We start from the raw sequence: 23,131 nt of genomic DNA, 5'->3' as shown, positions 1-23,131 counted from the left end.
ATTTCTTGACAGGATGTAGGTAGTGACATTTTCCTTCTTCAGATATGGTAGAAGAAGTAAATGTATGCAGAGAAGCGATTCCAGGAATAAAGGCAGATGTCAGATTTGGGAGGCTTCCAAAAATAGGCCCAGGAAGGATTCAAAAGGAAAATGCAGTTAGGAACAGTGTACACATCCCCGCTTCCCCTTTTGGTGATCCCTTGTTTAAATCTATGTAGTAGGACTCAGGCATGTTTTGAGAAGTACAGTCAGGCCTGAAATGCAGCAAAGAATGCTGAGAAGCAGATGCCCTGGTACTCCACTGAAAATACCATGATGCTGTTAGATTATTTACAAGGTATACTGGCCTCAGTGGTGAGCCAGCAAGTCAGCCCTGCTGGCAAAGCACTTAGCAAATGCCTAAATCCCAAAGGACTTTGACAGTGTAGAAGCACATTTTCGGGGCAGCAACTGAAATCTGAAGGAATCTGCTTCCACTGCCTCCCTCTGGTTAACTCTGGTACTTTTTTCAGCTGGCACCTATTAAATGGAGCACAGATTTTTTCAATTAAGAAATGGTGACTTACCGTCTATTTCCTAAGCTTCTGCAGGTGAGGGAGACCCTAGCTGCACAGAACTGGAAGAGAAACACAGGAGCCATCTGGACAATTTGAGACAAGCCTCCCTACTACTGGCTCACAAACTGAAGGTACAGTCAGCAACCCATGCAACAAGCCAAGAGCAATTCAAGTTCTGCTATGCCAGGTAAAAAGGTGCTAGCTATCCCTGGATTTGGGTGTGTTTAGGCTATAATCAGTTGGCATCAGCTGGCTGCCTCAGGTTTATAAGCCCCATGTAGCTGTAAAGGAGAGGTGCCAGCCGTAATTTGCTATTTGGAGATCCTAGCCTAGCAGTGGTGGGTGAGAATGCATTGCTCTGCTGTAGCCAAAGCAAGCGTTTGTACCGCTTTCCAAAGGCAGCGGGATGCAATAGGAGTTGGCTGCACAAACACCTGTTCTGCCTTCTTTGGAGTTTGCTGCCCTTTGTACCCTGGCTCTGAGGAATCATGTGACTTGCTTAAAAATATCATTTATAGAATGTCATTTCCTAATGCAGGTCCATCAGCTCCAGCAGAAACAGCAGCTTACAGTGCTGAGGGAGAAAGCAAAGCTAGAGGTTCAAGAAAGCCAGAGGTTTTTGAGTGACCTGCTTCAGCACGATTCGGAGGTAAGTTATCATCTCAGATCCTGTGTTACTGCTTCTGGATTCAGTAAAATGTTCCTCCAATCCCCAGTGTTTGGGGTTTTTTTTCCCTCACTTAGAGTCCCTTAATTAAAAGGGGTTTTTAAACTGATAAAAACTGTAGATCAGGGTAACTTTTTGGAAGTGCCCAGGTCTCTCAGGTAATGCAGTCCTTTAGGCTGTCTTTTGGACTGTTGATATGAAATCACTTAGGTACTGCAGCTTTTGGTGTCTATGGCTGGTTTTGCTGTAAAATCAAGAGAAGGGTTTTTAAGTCCTCAGGAGATAATTACTGTGATAGCTTGCTCAGACATGAGAACCTCGTGAGATGCTAATCCTGACCAAAAAGTATCTTTAAAAAAAAAAAAATTAGCATGCTGTTTATTTGTGGTTTACCTTCCAGCCTCAGATTCTGAAGTCAGCTAGGAACTGATGGACTTCAGTACCTATTTGTTAGAATAAGAATTTAGCCCCATATGCATAAACACAAGCTCAGACTCATGTGCAGTTCCAAGCTCTCATTACATCGTTGAGAGTATTTGCTTTGGAGGATACTTCAGCTCAATTAATGTCTCTCAATGTGTTTAAACAGCTCAGACAGAAGTGATCTCTGTATGTTTTTTTTTTTTTAAAGCCCTTAGGATGAACACAGTACCCTGACTCCCATGAAAGCAGCTCTAAATACACAACAGTTTGTGAGCTGTTACACTACCTTACTTCCATATGCCCCCACAATTTTTTCACTGTGAATAGTATCCAGCTCATTAGTTAATCCAACTCTTCAGGAATTATTGGCATGTGAAAAGCTTTATCTACAATGAAGGGCTTTCCCAAGAGGATGAGGGAAGAAGGCTTAAAAGTTCTGCCTTTCAAATGGATCATTCAGGTCTATGGACAATTTCTGCATTTGCAGGAGTGGAATAGCTCCAAAGGCAGTTATTCTTCTGTGCCAAGATTGGACCATGCAGAGCAAATGTGGAGAGGATACCAGTCAGAAGGTGACAACGCAGCTGGCAGGTACAGGACTCCGATACATCGAGGCACTCTGATGGTTTAGCCTGTGGTTTGACTATATGAATGACTTTGGGCTCTAGAGCATTTGCGCTGTGTTTGTTTCTAAAATGGATGTTAACTTCCAAGTCATTTAAGAACAACTTACATGGCCGTCGCATTATCTTTAAGACTATGGTCTAACCATTTCATTCATTCAGATCTCTGCTGTCAGGTATCTATCTTTGCAATACAGCCTTTCTACTCCGATTTATGCACAGACCATGGTATAAACACCTTTCCAATGTTGTGGGAGATTTTGCATTTTTTTTAAAAAGGTAGAAGCCCCTTTGAAATTTGTGCAAAAATATAATTTTCCTCATTTTGCTTTACCATCATATACCTTGGCATAAATGAGAATATTGTGTGTGCACATTTTTGTGTTCATTTAAAGTGGCATAGATTAAAGACTTGAGAATTGCTTCTAGAGTCTTGTGGATACAATTACCAGAAAGGCACCTTTGCTCAGGTAACACTTCCAATAGTGCATAAAAATGAGCACCATGCTAGTTTGAAGAAGATTCAGCCTCCACAGAGGACTCTGCTATGAAAGCTAGGAATTGAAATAGTATCTCTGACTGCAATAAGAAAATATTTCCTTTCTTTCTTACATTCAGTAATGGAGAGACGCATTCACTGAAACAATCTGCATTGAAGATAGAAAGAGATCACAGTCCGGTGGATCCCAAAATAGTGGGAGAAAGAAAACCTGTGGGAGGAAGGGGTTCGCATTGCTCAGCGCTTCAAGGAGGTGAACACTAAGTTAAAGGATTTGGTGGTATTGGGCAAATAACCCACTTTCTAGCATGGCATGAGAAACAGCGCGGCATCCAGGGGCTGGAACACATAATCACAAATCTCACTAATTTTCTAACTGATTTTGAAAACTTTGACCTAAATATTTATATTCATTATGCATATTTAAACCATAGCGATCTCCCTTTGTACTCCTGACCCTTCTAAAGAAAATAATCTTGGGAGTTGAGAGTTATTTACCCTCTTTATAGGGCCCTTTCTTTCTTTTTACCTGGTTACCATGATGTCACTCGAAAGTGAGGTTAGTGTTCATAACTTGCTCCTGGAAGCGAACAGCTGTGGGGTGACTCTCCTCAGGCTCCTGCTGAGGGCAGAGGACAGGCCTGGCTGCCAAGTCTTTGCAAAGGCACCTTGAATTTGGGAATGGACGCTAACTCATGTACTATGGGAACAGTTTTTGGGGTCTTTTTTTCCTTTCTGTTACAGAGAAATATTTTACTTACGGTGACTTTAAATCTTCTCCTTAGGATCCCTGCCGGCAGAGCACAGGGAGCCGCTGTACGACCATCAAACCTTGAATCTGTCACCTCTGGTGACTCTGCCCCACGGGGAGACCCATGCAGGGGATGACTCTGGAGAGAGCAGTGAGCAGGCCAGCTCCGACAGCCGGGTAACACCAGCTCTCACACTAGTGTGTGGAGTGTTTGTTGTTTTGGGGGATTTCTTTGGCTTTTAGTCCCCATGTCAAACTCGTCACCTGCACGGCACTTCTCCAATAAACACGGCGTTCTGCTCTGTCCCTAGTGGAGCGAAGTCGGCCGGCACTACGGAGGCTCCAGCACCTTCTGCCGTTTCAGCTTGGCCATGGCGGAGCAGTGTCTGAGGGGAGAAGAGCTGCGAGCTCGACACCAGGCTGCCCTCCTCAAGCTCCGCAAAAAAGCTCTCCGCGAGAAAGCCAGGGCCGAGCTGGCCTGGCTGGGCCACCAGAAACGGTGAGGGGGAGACACGTGGGCAGGACGCCACAGGCCTGCCCTGACAGGGGCAGCTCCTTCAGCAGGAGGTGGAGGTGCTGCCGCCTGCTCAAAGGAAGAAAAACTGTCCCGGCTCAGGGGAAGAGAGCAAGTATAAGATCCTTCTCTTACAGAGTAAGTGCAGGTAAAGCAGAAGGAGAGGAGTCTGCGCAGTTTTATTCTCTCCGGAGCGCAGCTGGGCTCCCTCCTGCAGCCTCCCGCCGGTGTGGAGCGAGCCCCTCCTCAGCACTGCCTGGGCACGGTCTGAGCCCCTCGCCGCATGGCGTCCCTCGCCAGCGGGTGCTGTGTATGAGTGCTCGGGGAAGTCTGGCTGCCTTGAGCTCCAGGCGATATGGGCCCGGGGCGGTGAGATGTCCTCCAGGTCTAACAGAACTTTCTGCAGAGCCTTCCGTACCTACTGCTGCTTTTACAGCTGCTTTGAGAGGAGCTTTGATCCCATCCCTGGCCTTGTTTTCTGAAGAGCGTTAAATTCATGGCATTTAACTATCGATAGTGATCACCATCCTTCTTTGGTCTCCAGCTGTCTGGAAAACCTGCGAGACAGTAAGGGAGCCTCTGCCATGGCTGCAAAGCAGCGCAAAATCCTAACGGAGCTGAAACAGGAGCAGGTAATGCTGCAGCGAGAGGAGCTGGGTCTCATTTTATAAACAGTGGGAGGATGCGACCCAGGGAGGTGCCTGGAGCTGCTGGAGCAAGTGGGGTTTGCTTTTAAAAAAAAAAAGTTACTGATGTCATTTCACATGCATTATTCTGCTTTGCTTCCTACATTCAGTGAGGTATTTTTTGTGCTAAAGTCAGCAGTCTGTAAATCTTAGAGAAAAGAAAACCTTTTCTTTTTTTTCCTGCTACTCCACTATTATTGTGGATTTTTCTATTTGTGCCACAACAAACAGGCCATATAATGTAGGTTTCCACTGATTTATGCAGATTTATGCTTCTGATGTTGAAATATATTAAATTAATCTGACAGCTAATTTTATAGTCTCAATTCTCCTGCTACTGAGAGGAATGCTGGGCTCATAATTACACTTGGTAATCAGAAAATTTCTGTCCTACTCACTATGTAATACAAGCCTCTCCTTTACTCCAAGGAATTCCTATGCAAACAGAGTGCAAACCACAAGCATCCTGTAGTTTTGCATGACCTGAAGATAATCCATTTCCAAAGGTCTCACCTCTGAGACACCCCATCTCCCAGGCAGTGAAATATCCCCTTACCTGTCATTAGTTTTCACAGGTAACCCTCAGGCAGCATTAGTGAAAAATAAAGCTGCCAAAACTTTTTACAAAAGAAGGGACAAAACCTGCATATTGAACTTTCAGGATGTTTTGTGAGTAGTATTGCCTTATGTTAAGAAATACTATACACATTTTTAAGTAGGTCTCTCTTCTCTTTTATCTTGGCTCTCTTGCGCTCCTTTCTTTTTCTGCTTTGTGTAGGCAGAAATCCAGCACCTGCAAAACATCTACAGGGCAGCCCATCAAGAAAGAAAGCTTTTATTAAAGCAGCAAAGAGAAATCCTAATGATGCGGCATTCAACAGCACAACTCCAGGAAAAGCTGCATAACTTGGCTGGGAAGCAAGAGGTTATTAAGTCACAGTCGCTAGATGTCTTGGTGGGTTTTTTTGAGTGGATAATAACTGAAGTCAGAGCTCACGCTACAGCTAAGGAACCCAGGTGACACCTTATGTATTACCGTTTCCTTTTAGCTTACACGGAGCCCAGCAACTGAAGAAGCAATAAAGCCAAAGACAATGAGACTTATTTCTAGCCCGAAGTTATACTCCTCCTCAGCAGAGTCTACAGCCCAGCTAGAAAGGCCTGACCCGTCAGGGAATAAAGAGAGTTGTGTCCAGCTAAAGAATAAACAAAGCAAGAAATCTGAGGGGTAAGTTAAAAACCCTTTCCACAGCGATAGCTGAAGGTAAGAACCAATCCAGTGGAGAAGATGGAGGCAGTTATGTCCTAGATAATTGTGTGAGCTTTAAATGCTCCCAAGAGGGACTTCTATAACGATAAGTTTTTAAAACCTCTGTGTGCAAGCAGTTGATGCATCAAGATCACTGCTTATCATTCTGACCAATACTGCCTCACTGTTTACTTGTGTGTCCTCCATATGTCCAGCCTACCATCTCATGTCCAAAACGGTAAGTTATTCAGGGCAGGGACTGGCTTATTGCAGGGTATGTGAACAGCATCAAGTAAATTAAGCTGTCTGGATCCATAGCTGGAGATCCTTTCCATACCACTTACTAAATTCTTCAGGTAGACTACATTCATCACTTCAATATATCAATAAGAAACACTGTATTTATTTCAGATTTTTCCATTCTTTAAAAAGAAGTACCCTTCTGTGCAGAGGGAATGTGTTTTAAGTGAAATCTAGAATTTTACCAGAAAGTTGTTTGAGTCAGTATTTACACCAACTGTACTGTTTATCAGGGACTGCTTCTGATGTTTAAAAAAAAAAAATACTCCTTGTGGTTACAGGGAGTTACATTATGATCTCAGTACTTCTGTATGCCACAAATATTAACTTCTTCAATAGAACAAGCTAAATCTGAGCCTTAATCCTGAAATTTAGAGAGTCTGTGTGTATATATATATATCTATCTGTGTCTATATACATATATACGTAATCATGTAGTACTGTGATTTGGATTTATCATTAGAAGTTGGACAAGTCTTTCATGCTAAAACAGCCATGTTGGTCTGCCACCATAAGCTTATTGCACGTGGAAGGGTCTGCACTGGGTAATAAACTATTTACTCCTGTGTGCAAAAGGTGGAGTAGCATTTGTTCCCAAAGCAGCTGTGCTCCCATTAGAATGGCTCCATGCTCTTGCATTCAGTGTCACAATCCTCTGTGCTTTAGGAAAGCCAGTCCTTGCAGGCTTTATATATTTTAAACTCAGCATTTTTGTGCAAGAAGGTAAACATATTTCATTACAATTATCTGCACTATAAAATGTTAAGCAGTGTTATCTAAGTCTGTGGGACTGGGGCCTGTCATTGCAATGGTAGGAACAAATGTAGCTTTGACATCAGGTCTAGGCAAGTTAATTTACATAGCATTAATAACCAGGATATTTTTTTAATGATGCCACACAACTGTTAATTAGTGTTTTCATGATGGTTTTTAACTACAAACTCAAAACACTTTGCACTATATATTAATTAAACCTCAAAATACCCATATGGAATGGGTAGAAATGTATTGATTTAATTGGTGAAATTCACTCCTCTGTCGTCCTCTGGTTCTAAGCCTATGTATCACTTAACCCCTCAGAGCAGGCTTGTGTTTCACTTAGAATTTAACCACAGAAGGCTTTTGTACCACACAGGGCTTAATTTTACGCTTAAACTGAAGTGTAGAGGTGTCATGTAAAATGCCCACAGTCGGAGGTAATTCAGGAGTTCAGTCCGACTGTTCGGAGACAGCACTGGCCTCCTGTCCCCCAGGCGCTGCATCCCCAGCATCCCCGCTGGCTTCCCGCTGAGCCGGCAGAGCTGAGCAGTGCGGATGAGGACCCAGCAGTATCCACACCACTCGGAACAGCAGTTCCAAAGCAGGCTCAGATGAACAAAAATCTAGTTTGTTTCAGGGAAAAAAACAACTGCAGTTAAAAGACAAATATGTATCTATATGAATTAAAAAAACCCTCTTTCATTCAGTGTTAGCCAGACCTTTAGCAGACTGGTGAGTCAGGTTTGTGCATTTACTTAAGTCCCCACGGGGAAAGGCTTTCAAATAAATCCCTTCATGGAACTGATCTATAATTCACAGTGTTATTGATTACAAGTCACAGAAATCTTTAAAAGCTTTCTTGGCTGTGCTTTCACTTCTTATTACTGACAAGCCTGCTCATAGGAGAACAGTGAATACTAGCGTTAGTCTAGAGCAGACAGGGCCTGGTGGAACTTGCCGTGCACCCCACCCAAACTCTGGCTGCTGTGTGATGGCGTATAGATCTCTCCCCTATGTAAGAGCACAGGGTGGTAATTATGCTATCTATCCGCCAGTGCAGGTATGTTCATGTTTTATATTGATCAGGAAGATAGTTAATAAGCAGGGCTGTAAGGGGATGGAAAGGGTTGGGAAATACTTTTAAAAATGAAAGCAAACTGAAATAATAAATAGATTACCAATGTGCAGAGAAAGCTGCTGGTTTGGGGTTTTATTAATGGGTGTTTAATAATAGAAACAAGGAATACAGAAACTTGTAATTGTTATAAATGGACAAGCTTTTAGCTAAGAATTGGGAATATATCTTCTGAATTGGGATACTTATTTTGAAATCCTTAAACATTAGTGGTGTTGAATACTCTAGAGGCCCACTTTTTTCACATTAAAAAAATTGAATAGGGATTTAGCTTCTAGACACTGTCATATTGTTAATTTTAATCTATGTTTAACTTTTTAAACTGTTATTGTAGTAAAAAAAAAACCCCACATGTAGATCACTGTTTTTTCTGAACAGAATAACTTACTCAACTGTGTATTCTAGAACTTGTACCACTAATGGAAAAGTCTGCGAGTATGAATTGTGTTGCCTTGTGCTTTTGCAGTAAGGAGACTGTTTAGAAAGTTCAATCAGTATCTGATGTCCCAAATGTCCATAAAGTTGTGATGCTATATTTAAAGTGGAAAATTTAATGAGATCTGTTGGAATCTGATACAGTATCATTGATTGGAAATGGAGGAGGCATACAGGTTCAGAGTTTGACCCTGGTTTTGCCTTTTCAGTGCTGATGATTTCTTCAGTCTCCTCCCATTCTTGTCTATGAAGATTAGAAACCTGACTATATAAAGCACAGTATCAAGTGAGAGGGAGGGGAATGGAGAAATAAATACACTATCCAGAGTGCTTCTGGCTTTCTTAATTTGCTGGTTTATAAACACATGTGCATGTGAGCTCTCTACAGGTACTATCAAGCACTACCAGACACCTTTGACTTCATATAGATTTGTCATTATTAACTTCGGAACACAAAAACAACTCCCCATCATTAATTCCTTGTCTAACTGTTTACAGCTTTTCTACTGAGAACAAGAAAACACTGGTACAGTACCAGAAACAGGCAGAGGAGTCCCCGGGTTTGGAGCAGTCCCTTGGTGTGCAGGGTCCTGATGCGTCTGGAATGGTGGCCAAGAAAGTGTGTGGTGCTACCAGTCAAACCACAGGCTCAGCCTTTATGATTAAAGATCACATAAACACAGGTACCCACTAAAGAAGACTTCTGTAGCAAACCATGTTTGTGACCGCTTAGTCAAACTGAATGACCTAGAACAAAACTTGAAGTCTCAGGTGTTCTTTGGAGCAGTTCAAATGATCTTTCAGAAGAGGACTGTCAAGCTAATTAGCCCTTGAGAGAGAACTTGTGATGGTGATCTGTTCCTTGGTTACCTCCAGCGTGGGTTTTGGTACCAGGATCTGTTCAGGATTAGCAAGAAGAAGGTGTAACAAAGGTGTATGTTGTTTTGTTGAGGTAGCGGTTATGCATAGATGAAGGAAGAGAGAAAGCGTAGAAATTTCTGAAAGTGGGTTTTACAGTTGCTACCATGGAACTGGATGATACCTACGGTGATGACTGGGTAAATAAGGGACCTGTCAGCTTCTGTTGGTGTGACAAGGAGTGTGTAGGGCAAAACTAAGTTACTCAAACTATCGATATTTTTAAATATGCCTTTTTGAGCTAAACAAAAAGCTATTAGTCAAGTTACTCATGGAAAAAAATGCAGCATTGGAAACATTGTAACTTAATGTTGTACCTTTCAGAGCTGAATGCTCAGGATCATGTTTTATTACCTCTGGAACGTGCAAATTCAGCTAGAATGGATGAACCTATATCCACACCCATTACAAGAGAAGGCAGAAAGTGTGCATTTCCGGTAAGGATCCCTTCTGGAATTCCATTTCTGCCTAAAGGAATGGTGCCCCAGGTTATACTTGCCTTAAGATAGGACCAGCACAAGACTCATTTGGCAGTTACGAACATGAGGTAGAAATCAGTCTTGTGTTGATTATGTGTACTTCAGCTAAAGGCTAGATTTTGACATGGGCTCGTTTTACCACAAGTTTCCTGCCCCTTCCATTTTCTGTATGTTGTGAACTAGTGAGAATGTGTTTAAGCCATCCCCCGTGGGTAAGTGCTGTACTGCTCCTGGAGAAACTAAACCTGTGCCTGGAGCAGTAAACTATTATTTGCCCATAGCAGCTGCAGAGACTTTTCCCTTTCCTATTTCCTACACCAGTGACACAGCCCCAATGTGGGTATATATGCATAGGAGTCCATATGCACTTATATAGCTTAGTGTGAACATGCAGATTTTATCTCTGATTTCTTAACTATTCTTTGTGCTGGTCTGCCAACAGCGAAGTCCTTTTCTCTTAACACATTAACTCTGTCTCTTAAATATTTACGTTCTAGGAATCTGTACTGGAGGAAAAGGCATTTACTTCAAACCCAGAGACAGATCCTAAAGACAATGAAGATATTAATCCATGTGACAGCAAGTTCACAGTGAAAGGCTTGGGGATGCTTTCTGCTTTGTGTAACTTATGCCTGGTTCAGGCAGAAAATACTCTTCAAGGAACTGGTAAATCATATTTAATGCTATTATGTCCAATCTGTTTCAACCACTTCAATCAAACTTTAATCCAGATAGAAAGAGAGACAATCTTCTCATTTATTACCTAAGTGTCTTGCTCACTATACCCAATATATAAATCACTGCTAGGCAAGATGGTGGAGATCTCTCAAAGGTTTATTATGAGATATGATTATACTGCTTCCTCAGAACAAAATCATAACTTATTCTGATTGTGTCATTAACAACTTACTCTCTTTTGAGGCATTTTAAAAATAATTTAAGGGTTTTCTTTTTAAAAGAACATAGATCAGTTGAAGATAGACTTCGACACGACATGCTGGAGTTTTTTTTTTTCCAGGTTTTATCCTCAGTTCATATTTCTTGCTCGCAGTAGGGCACACAAAAAATAAAACTGGCTGTTTATATATGAGCCAGTTATATCACTTATGTAGTTCTGGGTATGCATAATCTGTATTATAAATATTTACATATAGATTTGTGTGATTAAGACTTAGTAACAGTGGTCTTGACGATAGAAGTTTGGCATAGGCTGCACCTTAACTAGATTCTCAAGCCTAGCTTTGAGCATGTGGACATCAAATTGTCTGAAATAAATCCTGTCCCTCAGGCAAAGAGAAATTTTTCCATGGACTTCAGTGGACCACAATCTCACCATTAGTGTTTTGACTTCTTTTTTCTTTTTATATTTGGCAAGGAGTCTTGTGCTGTTTCATAACCTAGAGTGTCAGTGCATAGGCACTGCCATAAACTCTAGTAGTAAGCCTTAGATCCTCGTAGTCATGGCTACTTTGTGTGGCTGAGATAAAGAACCTTGTGTTTGCCTTCTGTGCTGAATAATCTGTGTATTTCAGGTGATGCTACATCATCCTTAGAAGATCTAGAGGAAGAGTCTCTGATAGTGGAGAAGGCACACAAGGAGCAGAGAAGTCATGAAACTCTAAGAGAAGAGCAGGACCCCTGCAGTCCATTTCAGGCATGTGGCAAGCTTATAATTTATCTTAACTGGGCTTTTCTCACATAAATTTTCAACAGAAGAAATCTTCAGTATTGGCTGTCATGGAGATATTGTACTTGGAACTCAGCTTGCAGGCAGAGAAGCTGAAGTTGCATTGAGGTTTTGTACCATGTCAAAATATTGCCCTTAAGTCTGGGGGAAGTCCAGCAGCAATTCACTGGTGTTCTTTAGGTTTCCTGTATATTCAGTGGTTCTTGATCACACTCTCTGCAGGCTGGGAAAAGAAAGAAAGATCTTTCTTCTGATGATGAAGATGGGGAAAGAAGATCAATACTGATTTTAAATGAAGCTCCATTAGTGAAAACCCCGTTAAGGAAAGAAAGGTCATCAGATGAACAGAGGTACTGTATCTGTCAAGGCCAAAATCTTCAGTCCTACCTTCTGATTCTCTTACTGATGTGTCAAACCTTGCCTTGCTTGTTTTCTGCCTGTGGTTGTGGTTCTCTTGTGGAAAGAGGACGCAGACCTGAATGACATCAGCCTGGGAATTTTTTGTCTTGTATAGCTCAAAAAAAAAAACCACCAAAAACCCACCCAAAAAACCAACACCTACCCCCCCCCCCCCCCAAAAGAAAAACAACTACAAACCAAAAAACTCTTTTATAAAAGTCTGACATAATACTTGTCACATTTGTCAAACATTGTCTGCCAAGTTTTCTTAGGCAATCTAATTCTTTGGAGTCAGTTGAAGAGGTGTTGAAATCAGTTTGGGGAGGAAAAAAATTGTCTTCAGAATGCTTTGGGCTAGACAGAAAGCATCTGAAGTAACAGTTAAAACACTTTGCATTATGCTGTCTGTAGGTATCTAATACACCCAAAGAAATTTTTAATGTTCTACTCAACATTCTTGAATGACAGTGCATACCATACACTTCATAATTTCAGTTTAATCCAACTATAATGTTGTATTTTCAGATTTAGCACAGACTCTGAGAGAGAACTGGAAATCACACACATAGATGAAAAAGCACCTTCTGAAATCCCTTTGTCAGAAGGTAAGAAATACCTTTTCCCAAAAGGGTTTCTGTAGTTATTTAACATACAGTCTGAATAATAGGTCTTCCTGGAGTTTGTCTATAGAAGGTAACAGCCTACTACTTGTTCCAGGTAGTGAAGCTTGTTATCGGGCTAAAATAATAGAGACCTTAATGAAAATCCTGCATTCAAACTCTTCTGATCAACTACATTGGACGCTATTGTCTTTGCTTGTTTGCTACATTACTGAGTTCCTCATCTTTATTTGATAAGTCTGATTTTTATTTTTGTACAATGATATTAAGAATAGTCCTAATCTTGACTGTGTATTTAATGCTACTGTCTTCTGGATGCAATTTACAGCTGAGGATTACTGGATTTGAATCCTAAATTACCTGTCAGCAACATCTTCTATAAAATAATTTTTTTCTGAAATGCTATTTTTTTTTTCTTTTAAATGTTCCAGTTAAAGAAATGGAAGTGCCTGTCCCATACGAGATCCATCAGGTGGATGGTAGTCAGTGTTTGACGCATTTGAACCATATTTCTCATGAAGCTTCTGATGAAGAACTAAATTTAATAGCATTTTCCGAAGGATTAGCTTCCACTGAATCATCATCCAAGTCAAACAACTTCTCTCTGAGATGTGAAAGTGCCAAATCAGACTCTTCACTCCCAGAATTTCGGAAAGTGTCTGCAGTTTGGATTGATATCTCGGAAAGCTCAATTTCAGACTCTGAATCAGAGGTGAAAAATGGAGAGGGGACAGATGTCAGTATCCCAGAAGAGTTTGTCTATGACAATGGGGATGTGTTTCCTCATGTTTCAAAAGAGATGCTAATAGCAATAAGCAACGGAAAGGAAATGTTACCTAGTGCCAAACACAATGAACATGAAGTGCCCAAAGATGATAGCACTGAGATGTCATCACACTCCCAGAAATACCCTGGAGATGTTCCAGATAATGGCTGCACTGCTCACTTGCTTTCTTTCATTCCACCAAACAAAGCAAATGCCTCCAAAACAAAGTCAGCGTATTCCTCCCAATCTGATAACCCCGCCAAGGGAATGGATGAGACACATTTGGATGTCTCGGAAAACCGCAGTAGAAACAAACCCTGTTCTGAGGAGATCACAAAACAGGGTAAAGATGCAGTTGCCAGCTCTCCATGCAGTGATGATATTTACTCACCTAAGATGTATGAACAGGAGAAACCTAGTTCTCCAACTAGCAGAGTGAAAAAGGATGGTGGAATTAACAGTTTATTTGTGGATCAAAATAGAGACCTAATGGGGTTTCTGCTGACAGGTTCTTCGAAACATCTAGATTTGGTTGCTGACCAACTTAAGAATACTGTCTCTCTTCCACCTGACAAAGATATTACAAATAACAAATTATTAGCATGTCTATCTTCAAGAAATGTATCAGTTTCAGGAGGCGAAAATAAAAATGCACAGCTTCCGAATGAGACACTCGCATCCAGCAACCTCAGTAAGATTGTATCTGTGTCCACATCCATGCCGGGAATTTCTGAGGAAGTCCATACAGAAACCAATTCATTTGAGTCTTTGCAAAGAGTGGCCACAGGAAATCAAAATAACTCAACAACTGAAAGGCAAGCTATAAAGGAAGTGAGGAGGGGACTGTTTTCTTCTGTCTCCTCAAAAAAGCAATTGTTTCAAGCTGAGAACTGCTCTTCCAAAGGTGAAGATGACATGATTTTTATTAGTGATGAGGGTCTCCCTCCAACTGATGAGGATACCTTGTCAGAAATACTGTCTCCTGTTGATGAAGTATTGTCCTATGGAAGTGCTGACTTGCCGTCCTCTAATAAAAAGGATTTGTCATTTCCAAGTGCAGATCTTTCTCCTTCTCCTTTAGGTGCAGATGCAATGAAAAATGATGATCCTAGCTTCAGTATGGATAACTTCCTATCTCCACCAGAACAAATGACAGTCTCTGAGACTAGACAGTGTATGGATGAAGATATATCACTGAAAATGGATGCATTACCCCCATTACCTGATAACATTGTGCCTGAAGAATTTCCCCTGCTTAATCAAAAGACAACTGATGCTTTTTCAACTCAGGATGGTAGTGTCTCAGAACAATCTTTAGTTAAAGATATTTCCAGTGCAAAGGAGGGCTTATTAGACTACCAACAAGGAGAACGTGAGCCACCTTTTCAGCATTTGGAGTTTCTGCCTGTGTCAAATCCTATTTCTTCTGGTCAGGCCAGTAGAAGTCCTGACTTCACGATGAAACAATGCAAAACATACTTAGCACTGCCTAAAGCTGAGGAGGACAGTGATGACCCATTATTATCGTTTGAAACTGGGGACAGAGTGTTAGTAAAGCAGACCCACCCTGGAGCCCTAATGTTCAAAGGACGGATTTGTTTTGATAGTGGCCATTGGGCTGGTGTTGCACTTGACAAAGCTGAAGGTGATAATGCTGGAACTTACAAAGGGGTGAAGTCTTTTGAGTGTGCTCAGCACTGTGGTATCTTTGTCAGACCTGATGAGATTTCACACCTGTTAGGGGCTAAAGAAAATGGTTCCAGTTACACTGGGGATGCAGACTCTGACTCCTGTGATGATGAATCCTTCAAAGGAGACTGCAAGTATTCTGGAGATGATGAGAAGAGAGCAGGGTTTACAGAGGAGAAAGCAGAAGACACAAAAAGTGCAGGAGGATCAGAAGTGAAAGAAAACCAGTCTAGGTTACACATTGCCTTGCTGTCTGGAAAAGGACAAAAGTTTCCACATTCTGACCGGTGTAACTGTAATGAATTCTGTCACAATAACTTCATGTGCTTGGGATCAGATAAAGAAAAAACAGAACTGACACAAATAAAACAAAGGATACTTGCAGATGTGCTTCCAATGACAAGTAAGGCTGGTAACACAGATGAGGTAAACACAAGGAAAAATATTTGTTGCTTGGTAGAGGATCAGAAAATAAAAAAACTTGCTGATGATATTGCAGGTGAACTTGGTAAAAAACTTCTGTTTGACACTTTAATTGCATTTTCTGAAACAGCTCAACACAAATATAAAAGTGCCTTTGAAAAAGACATGATGAATTATGGCGAAGGCCTAAGACAAGAAGACAATCAGAAACGGTTTCTCTTCAAAGAAAATTCAGTTGCTATCTTATCTGAACAATCAGCAAAGGTTTCTGATGTTTTACGGAGTGATTTTGATATGTTTAGCATTCATGGCTGTCACACAGTAGCAAAAAGAATTGTAACTAAATTTGTAGATGATGCAGTTAAAGAATATAAGAAGATTAAAAGAAAACATGGATCAAAAGCAGACATGATATTTCATTCATCTTCAGAGACTTCTCCAGCCACCTCGCAAGTAAGTACAGTAAGAAAGTTTTTGTCTAGAGTGTTGGACCTGAAATTGGGTCTACACAGGCAAGCATTTGTGTTGCCCAGTTGTTTTTATGATCCATAAAAATCACATCACATCAACATTTGGAACCAGATTGCTCGCTTAATCTGGCCCATTAGTCATTTAAGGAATTATCCTGCAGCCAGTGGATAAGCATGTGTATGGGGGGACAAGGATGAGCCGAGCATGGGGATAATGACCACAGCTAGTCCAAACAAAGCAAATGGAACTTTTTTTGTTGGGATTTGTCAGTTAGTCAAAACTGATAAATCTGCACGAACTTCAATTTTTATTAATTTTGGAGCAAACCTGGACACCTGTCAGCTCATCTACCTGACTCCTTTGCAGCTCCTGGCTGTGAGACCTTCAGCTTTCTAATTCTGTATTGGCTCTGCAGGCAGCTTCTAGCAAAGTCAAGACTCTGAGCTGCCAGACTCTCACTTTTCGTTCAGCCCCTTGGGAGACTGGAACCCGAAATGAAATGGAAGCTTTTGATGCCTGCTGCTTCCAATCCCACGGTGTCTAATTTTTACTTCTTAAATAGTCCCTCAGGAAGTACTACCATAGAAAGCTTAAAAAAAAAAAAAATTGCTTTGGGGGGGTGGGGAAAGTAGTCCCAATTTAGAACAAAAATGTTTCAAAATGTCAAAAATTTTCATACAACTCCAAATTTGGAATTCTTTCTAATTCTGAATTTTGCCAAATACAGTTAAAATAAGTTTGTGTGTGGTTGTTTTTTTTTAATGACACATCAGTAAGCCTTTCTTTGAGCCCATGAGTCAGAAGATGGTTTTAAGTGTAACCTTAATCAGTTGCTAATAACCTCAATACCTCTAAAAATTGTGGAAAAATATGGAGTATGTCACCTGGCTTTTCTTTTTCTCTCTACTAAAGTTCCTTATAAAAATCCTTGATGCTGGTGTTTTTGGAAGCTCTGAAGATTTTGATCAGCCTAATTCTGACCAACATATGCTGGTGAGACAAACACAAAAGCAATACTTGTACAAATTAGATCAGTGGCACTCAGCTCCTTGGAAGAAAACTGTGGAAGTTCCTCTTGTGGTACCACATTACAGTTCATATGTTAAGAAATTGTCTGCAAATGCTGTAGAAGAATTATGGACCCCAGAAAACATATATTCAAATTTCAGGCAAATCAGTGTGCCAAAGCACTTTGAATGCAATGATCTCCCAGGGAACAATTTGGAAACAGAAAGCAAGAGGATGTATAATCAGGTATTTGTAAAGCACTAACTGTTATTAAACTTTTCTGGTGTTCTGCAGACTGACTCATATTAGCTAGTACTTAATATTATTCTAGCTGCTAACACTAAATATAGCTAAAGGAACACTGAAGGAGGTATTGCAAAATACTGCTTCTGGTAATCTACTGCAAAATAATTCTACTAGAATAGATGTCCTGGCTGCGATACAAGCCTTTTGCTAGAGCTCTTCAATCATAAGACTCTGGACACCTAGCCTGGTGTCTGTTTTGGGTCTGTTCAGAAAAAGCCAAGCTTCTTGGAAAGCTGCAGACTAAAGAGTTCAAGTCTCCTGCCTTGGATGTCCTGCTGAGTTTGGACAGATCTTCATGTTCCTCAGCATCCTGAAACTATTGAGTTTTGTGGACCTCTGTCTACATAAGGAGATTATAAAGGGTGCCATCAGGGCCTCTTGTATAAGCCATCCATCCTTAGTGAGCCTTCACACATTACTGTCCAATAGCTTCTGCTGTACAGGTCTACATGCTCTTTAGGTAATGGTCATCATGACGTCAGCTATAGGAACATCAGTGATGCAGGTGATGTTAGGAAACTTTGTACCGAGATGCAAACCTCTACTGTCACCAGCATAACATCCTTCAGAAGCACTGAGAAAAACTGGATCTCGCACTGATGCCCTTTCAAAAGTTATGTTGGTACTGTGGTTTTGTTGTTACAGGTTATATTTGATTTGACCCGTGAGTTGCTATGTGCAGAATATCAAGTAACTGCAAATCCAAATACATTTCCATGGATGAAAGACAATTTGGGATCTCGCTGTTCCGGGCATCTTTGCGGAAGAACAGATGTCAGTGAGGTCAAGGTACATTCTGCAAATGTAAAGTGCACAATAACAAGAGTCAGTGAAAAGAGCAGATATTGCAATGGCAAAAAGACAAAAATGTGAAATTTGGGAGGATTATGGCAGTGTAACTGAGGTGATTAGAGAAGAAAACAGCATTGCTCTGAAATGCTTGAATAAATATAGACTGAGCTAATATAGTCTAAATATTCCAAGTGTACAGAGTTCTGTAGAGGAATGGGAACTGGGCTTCTAAATCTCCCTGGTTATGACTATCTTGGGTGTAACCTCTAAAGTAATCTTATGTTTAAAATGTGTTGGGTGGCCAGTATTGATCAGCTACTTCTAGATCAGTTTCCTAAACTTTGGGACGTTTCTAGATGTAAAGCTGGATCTTCACACTGGTACCTGCCACTCATTTGCAACCTTCACAGTGACAGAATTCCTATGAGAAGAATTCTTTTCAGCCTCTTTTATTTTGTAGACATTTGTTCAGGGTGAAATTATTAAAATAATGAACCTGGAAAAGAATGACTTAGAAATGAAAAGAAAATTCCTTAATATGACCAAGTATGGAAACTGTAAGAGAGACAGAGTGGACCTTATTCTGGTAAGCAGACTTCCACATGGAGATTTGTTTACTTTCTCTAGGTTTAAACTAGAAATTCTCATGCTTTTGTGAGAATCATGTTTACTTAAAATAACTTCAGAACTTCAAATTATTGCTTTCCTTTTCAGTACACTTGCAATAACAACCCAGTATTTCCAGTTCTTGTGAGTGGTTTCAATTAAATAAATTAAATTAACAATGCATATATAAAGTTGTTGGATTGGGTACTGTGTCTTAGTACCTTTCAGAACTGATCCTGCTCTTATTCTTGAAGTAAACATTCATATCTATGTTATATTTTAGATTCAGGAGCTCTGCAAAGAAGAGTCTCAGTGGACTTACTATGATGATGATGAATTAACTGTGAAGATGAGAATGACTGAAGACATATTTGATAGCTTGATCCTTGATACAATCAGAGTTCTTAATAAGATCTATCTGAGAAAAGCCCGTGATTAGAAGTTTTCCCTAAAAGGCCCTAATGAAGGAATTTTAATCTCTGATTTTTTTTTTTTTTTTTTTTAGGCAACAAATGCACCATTTAAGTATTTTAATTCTGAACTTGTACCCAATACCAGTGTGGCCTTGGCCTAATTTATATGTTCATGTTTACAATGAAAGGATGCAAGCAGAGACTTAAGCAGATAGAAAAATAGTACACAAAATATTCTTGTGTTTTGTGCTTTGGGAATGCTCATGAAGATCAATGGCCTTCTTAGACTGATGTCACACAGAATCTAAAGGGTGGAAATTTTATTCTTGTCTGTTGGTTTTTTTGGTCAAGATAGCACTTTATTTGCTTATGCATTTTAAGAGCACAACGTGTTTTAAAATTGTATACAAGTCTATAAAAACAGGGTTCAAAACCAATTTATGTATAAATTATCTTGTTCTTTGTTATGTTCAGGTTGTGAATGATGATAGTGAATCATTTTGAAAATAATGTTCAGAAAATCGTAGGTGACTGTCTTATAAACGTAAATGTGCAGGTGGAATTAAATCTCCCAGAAGCTGAATTGCTGTGGACCGCTGTAGTTTGGAATAAACTCCTCTAATTGGAACAAGTCTAAAACTTTTTTCCTGATGGGTACAGCAGAATTACAAAGGTGACTGTGCACCATCTTTTTAATACACTGTGGAACTGGTTAAAAGTAGCCTGGAGATGGCTTCAGAGATGTGGCGTATGGAATGAACTTGCCCTGGCAGGATCTAGAGCCAGACATTCGGTTTTAATGTCTATAACTTTATGTAAATGAGACAAATACCGATGTAATGCACTTTAAATGGGATACTTTTCTATCAGTAACTCCAATTTCTGAAAATAAAATATGTGCATGTGATTAGGTTATTTACCGTGCAATCCACATAAGCCCTTTGAATTCTTACAACATCTAAACATAGTGTGCTGAGGATGTACTTTAACTGGCAAAACAGAGGAAATCAATAATCCTGTTTTTGTATTGGCAAAATTGGGGAAAAAAAATCAAGATTTTAACAAGGAAATATAAACATTCCCTGAGCATGCTAACTGTTTACTGTGTATACTGCTGTGGTCCTACCTATTTTGCATCAAGAGAGAACCAATAATAAATTTTTATTTGTTAGGTTTTTTTAAATAGATACTATGCAAATATTTCTTACTGGAATTCAGAAACTGTTCATTATTGAATAACTGAATGTAAGTAGATCTGATTTATTCAAATCCCATTCATTCAGGGTGTCTTTCAAATAAAATGAAAAGCAGGACAATTAAATATAAACTATATATAAAATTATATTTAAAATCACAATATTTACAATCTGGTTTTGGTAGGAAAAATAGATATACATTTTATGTTTCTATTTTTAAATACTGATGGCTTAACTGTTTTCATCCTGAATTGTTTATGTTCTGAATAAACAAAATAAATCCTATGTATCTCACTTTTATTTATTTTTACTGCAATTGTAATTGATTTCAGATTATATTGTCTACACCGCTATTCTCATTAGCGAATGGGAGTGATTTTGTTGTTTTGCAGACAGCTCCTGGGGACATTAAAAAGCCCTGTCCTGCTAGTTGCCATATGAACAGAAATAAAAAGGGAACTTCTGCCCCAAGCACATTAACTGTTGATCTTATCCTGTAAACTCTTTTCATGTCTCTAGTGCTACATTTTCTTAAGTCTCTGACTTTTATCCTCATGGATTAATTAATCTAGGTAAGTTATTTGTTCTAAGATTAATGTTTTCTTGCTGTCAGATTATAGTAGAATTCAAGTCATTTTTTTTTTTCTCCTGGACTTACAGACAAATTGTTGGGTACAATGGCAAATCTATATATTGAAGTACTACAGCTTTTCAGTTTATTGTCACTATGGTTTTGCAGCAGCAGCAGGATCCTTGTTGTGTTTGGAATGAAAGCTACTAAAAATATCACTTTATATATGTGAAGGAATAGATGAAGGACTTGTTTTATTTCAGACTGGTGCCTTATGTTACGCTATATGTTACACTTGAAGAAGATAACCATTATATTTGCAATTAGGTTTGTGAGTGAAGCCTGAACCCTTGCAAGATGTTATATACAGAAGGACGTAGCTGTAAAGTAACTAGTGCTGATGAGAATAGGAAGTGTCTGCATAGAGCATGTCAGACACATTTAATATCCCCCACCATTCTGTGTTCAAAATCTTAGATTCTGGCACCCAGATATATTGACCTGTTCAGTCAGTGGCAAGACTTCAATATCAAGATTACTCTCCTTCAAGGTCTAATATTTTGTTTGCCTTGGTTTTGATCAATATTAACCTCCTGGGTCAATAAATCTTGATACTAGCCTCAAGAGGAGTCATTATCTTTCATAGAAAATGATTATTTCTCAGTTAAACCCTACATTTAATTTTCCTGTAATCCATCTCTTTCATCTTCATACATTTAACAATTCTTCTGAATAAAATGCACTCTAAAATATCTTAGGCACTGCAGATTTTTAAAATCCCAATTAGCAGCTGCCACAAGATTTTTCAATTCTTTGTAACCGCCTAATTTTGTTGCTTACAGTACCCAGGAAACATAGAGATAGAAAACCCCTCAGCTGGGATGTGGTACAAGCAACCATGTAACACATAGCTGTGGACACAAAAGATATGTGACTGAACCACTTCGGATATTAATGGTCAAGAAAAGAAGATCAGGAAAAGGAAAGGCAAAGGTGGCAGAATCTGTTACTTGCCTCTCAGACGAGAGGGTTTTTACTGTATAAAAGATTCCCACTGTATAAAAGATTCCCACTGTATATAAGATTCTGGATTACTGGCCAGAAACAATGATACACTAGATTCTCATCTCTGAATTTACGCTGGTGGGACTGAAGTAAGAATTTGGACGCATTTGTTTCTTACTTGTTCTTGGAGGATTAAAAAAAGCGTTTGTGAGTAACAGAAGTAAGAATTATCTTTTTGGAGACCTCAGTCTTTCATTATCTGAGTTTTAAACTCCCCTGAAGTCGGCCTCTGGGGACGTTTTCTCCGTTGGTTTTCTGCCTCTGTTAATGTAATGAAAATTCTTGAGCCTGTATTTACAAATGAAAGGAGACTTTCATACTGTGGCTACAGCTATAAAAGGTGCTAAAATCCATTACTAGCACACAACCAGTACGAATTCACTGTAAGGACAGAGTTTCCAACGTCCTCTTCAGAGCTCTCGGAGTCCTACGTGCAGCCTTTCATCGCATCTTCAGTTTGAGGAGAAACGGCTCTTTCCTGCCGAGTGATGCACTTTGGGATGAAACAGTTCTCGGCCCAAAGGCCGTGCTATTTTCATCTCTTCTCAGCGAGAAGCTTTGTGAAGTCGAAACTTCTGTGTCTATAGCAGATTGCTCCATAAAATCGGCCACCAAGCTATCCCTGTTGTTTTAACCTCATTAGTTTTACGTTTTTCCTGAAGACAGTCCCCCTGACGGAATCGTGGCTCTGAACACAGCGGCAAAGGGTTTATTTGTGGGGTGTCCCTGTCACCGGGGGTTGGGAACGCACTTGGGCCAAGCAGGAGGGAGCGACCCTCCCGCCTCCCTCGCCCCGCACCTCCTGGGCTGGGGGGTCAGGACATGGCGGCTGGCGGTTCGTGGGGGGCGGCTGCCAACAGGTGCGTCCCCACCCGGGGAAAGGCCGCCTCGCCGCCTACGGCCGGTGTGGCGTGGGGGGCCGCGCTCTCTTTGGACGGAGGACCCCCGCTTCCCTCAGAAGGAAACAGGGGCCAGGCCTCCCCTCGGGCCGCCAAAGCTCCGGGACGCCGAGGCGGGGCGGAACGGAGCGGGGACGGGTCACAGGGCGGCCCGGCCGTCCGGGCACTAGGCCGCGTCGCCAGGGCCGGCGCGTTGCTATGGCGCGGCCCCGCCCCGCCCCGCCC

The 23,131-nt window shown here is 40.6% G+C and overlaps 1 protein-coding gene across 6 annotated transcripts in view; it reads left to right on the top strand.

The window, feature by feature from the left end:
• The window catches only part of CCDC187 (coiled-coil domain containing 187), a 43,442-nt gene extending 22,864 nt beyond the window's left edge, over positions 1-20,578 (top strand). For 5 of the 6 annotated variants that reach the window (XM_072883262.1, XM_072883257.1, XM_072883261.1 and 2 more), the window contains 20 exons: positions 582-688; positions 1,096-1,206; positions 2,135-2,238; positions 2,889-3,022; positions 3,555-3,697; positions 3,832-4,019; positions 4,579-4,666; positions 5,499-5,675; positions 5,770-5,948; positions 9,097-9,281; positions 9,841-9,953; positions 10,493-10,661; positions 11,528-11,649; positions 11,905-12,032; positions 12,607-12,686; positions 13,133-16,032; positions 16,963-17,304; positions 18,010-18,153; positions 18,617-18,742; positions 19,046-20,578. In XM_072883262.1, the coding sequence (XP_072739363.1) occupies positions 582-688; positions 1,096-1,206; positions 2,135-2,238; positions 2,889-3,022; positions 3,555-3,697; positions 3,832-4,019; positions 4,579-4,666; positions 5,499-5,675; positions 5,770-5,948; positions 9,097-9,281; positions 9,841-9,953; positions 10,493-10,661; positions 11,528-11,649; positions 11,905-12,032; positions 12,607-12,686; positions 13,133-16,032; positions 16,963-17,304; positions 18,010-18,153; positions 18,617-18,742; positions 19,046-19,201 (5,696 nt within the window). In that variant the 3' untranslated portion in view covers positions 19,202-20,578. The remainder of the gene's footprint in view (positions 1-581; positions 689-1,095; positions 1,207-2,134; positions 2,239-2,888; positions 3,023-3,554; positions 3,698-3,831; positions 4,020-4,578; positions 4,667-5,498; positions 5,676-5,769; positions 5,949-9,096; positions 9,282-9,840; positions 9,954-10,492; positions 10,662-11,527; positions 11,650-11,904; positions 12,033-12,606; positions 12,687-13,132; positions 16,033-16,962; positions 17,305-18,009; positions 18,154-18,616; positions 18,743-19,045) is intronic. The other variant, XM_072883260.1, reaches the window with a different exon arrangement.
• Positions 20,579-23,131: the final 2,553 nt, after the last annotated feature.

The sequence above is a fragment of the Ciconia boyciana genome, chromosome 18, assembly GCF_034638445.1.
Source record: "Ciconia boyciana chromosome 18, ASM3463844v1, whole genome shotgun sequence".
NCBI classification, from domain to species: domain Eukaryota; kingdom Metazoa; phylum Chordata; class Aves; order Ciconiiformes; family Ciconiidae; genus Ciconia; species Ciconia boyciana.
Note: the sequence above shows the minus strand (reverse complement) of the source record. Positions and strands in the feature narration are given on the sequence as shown.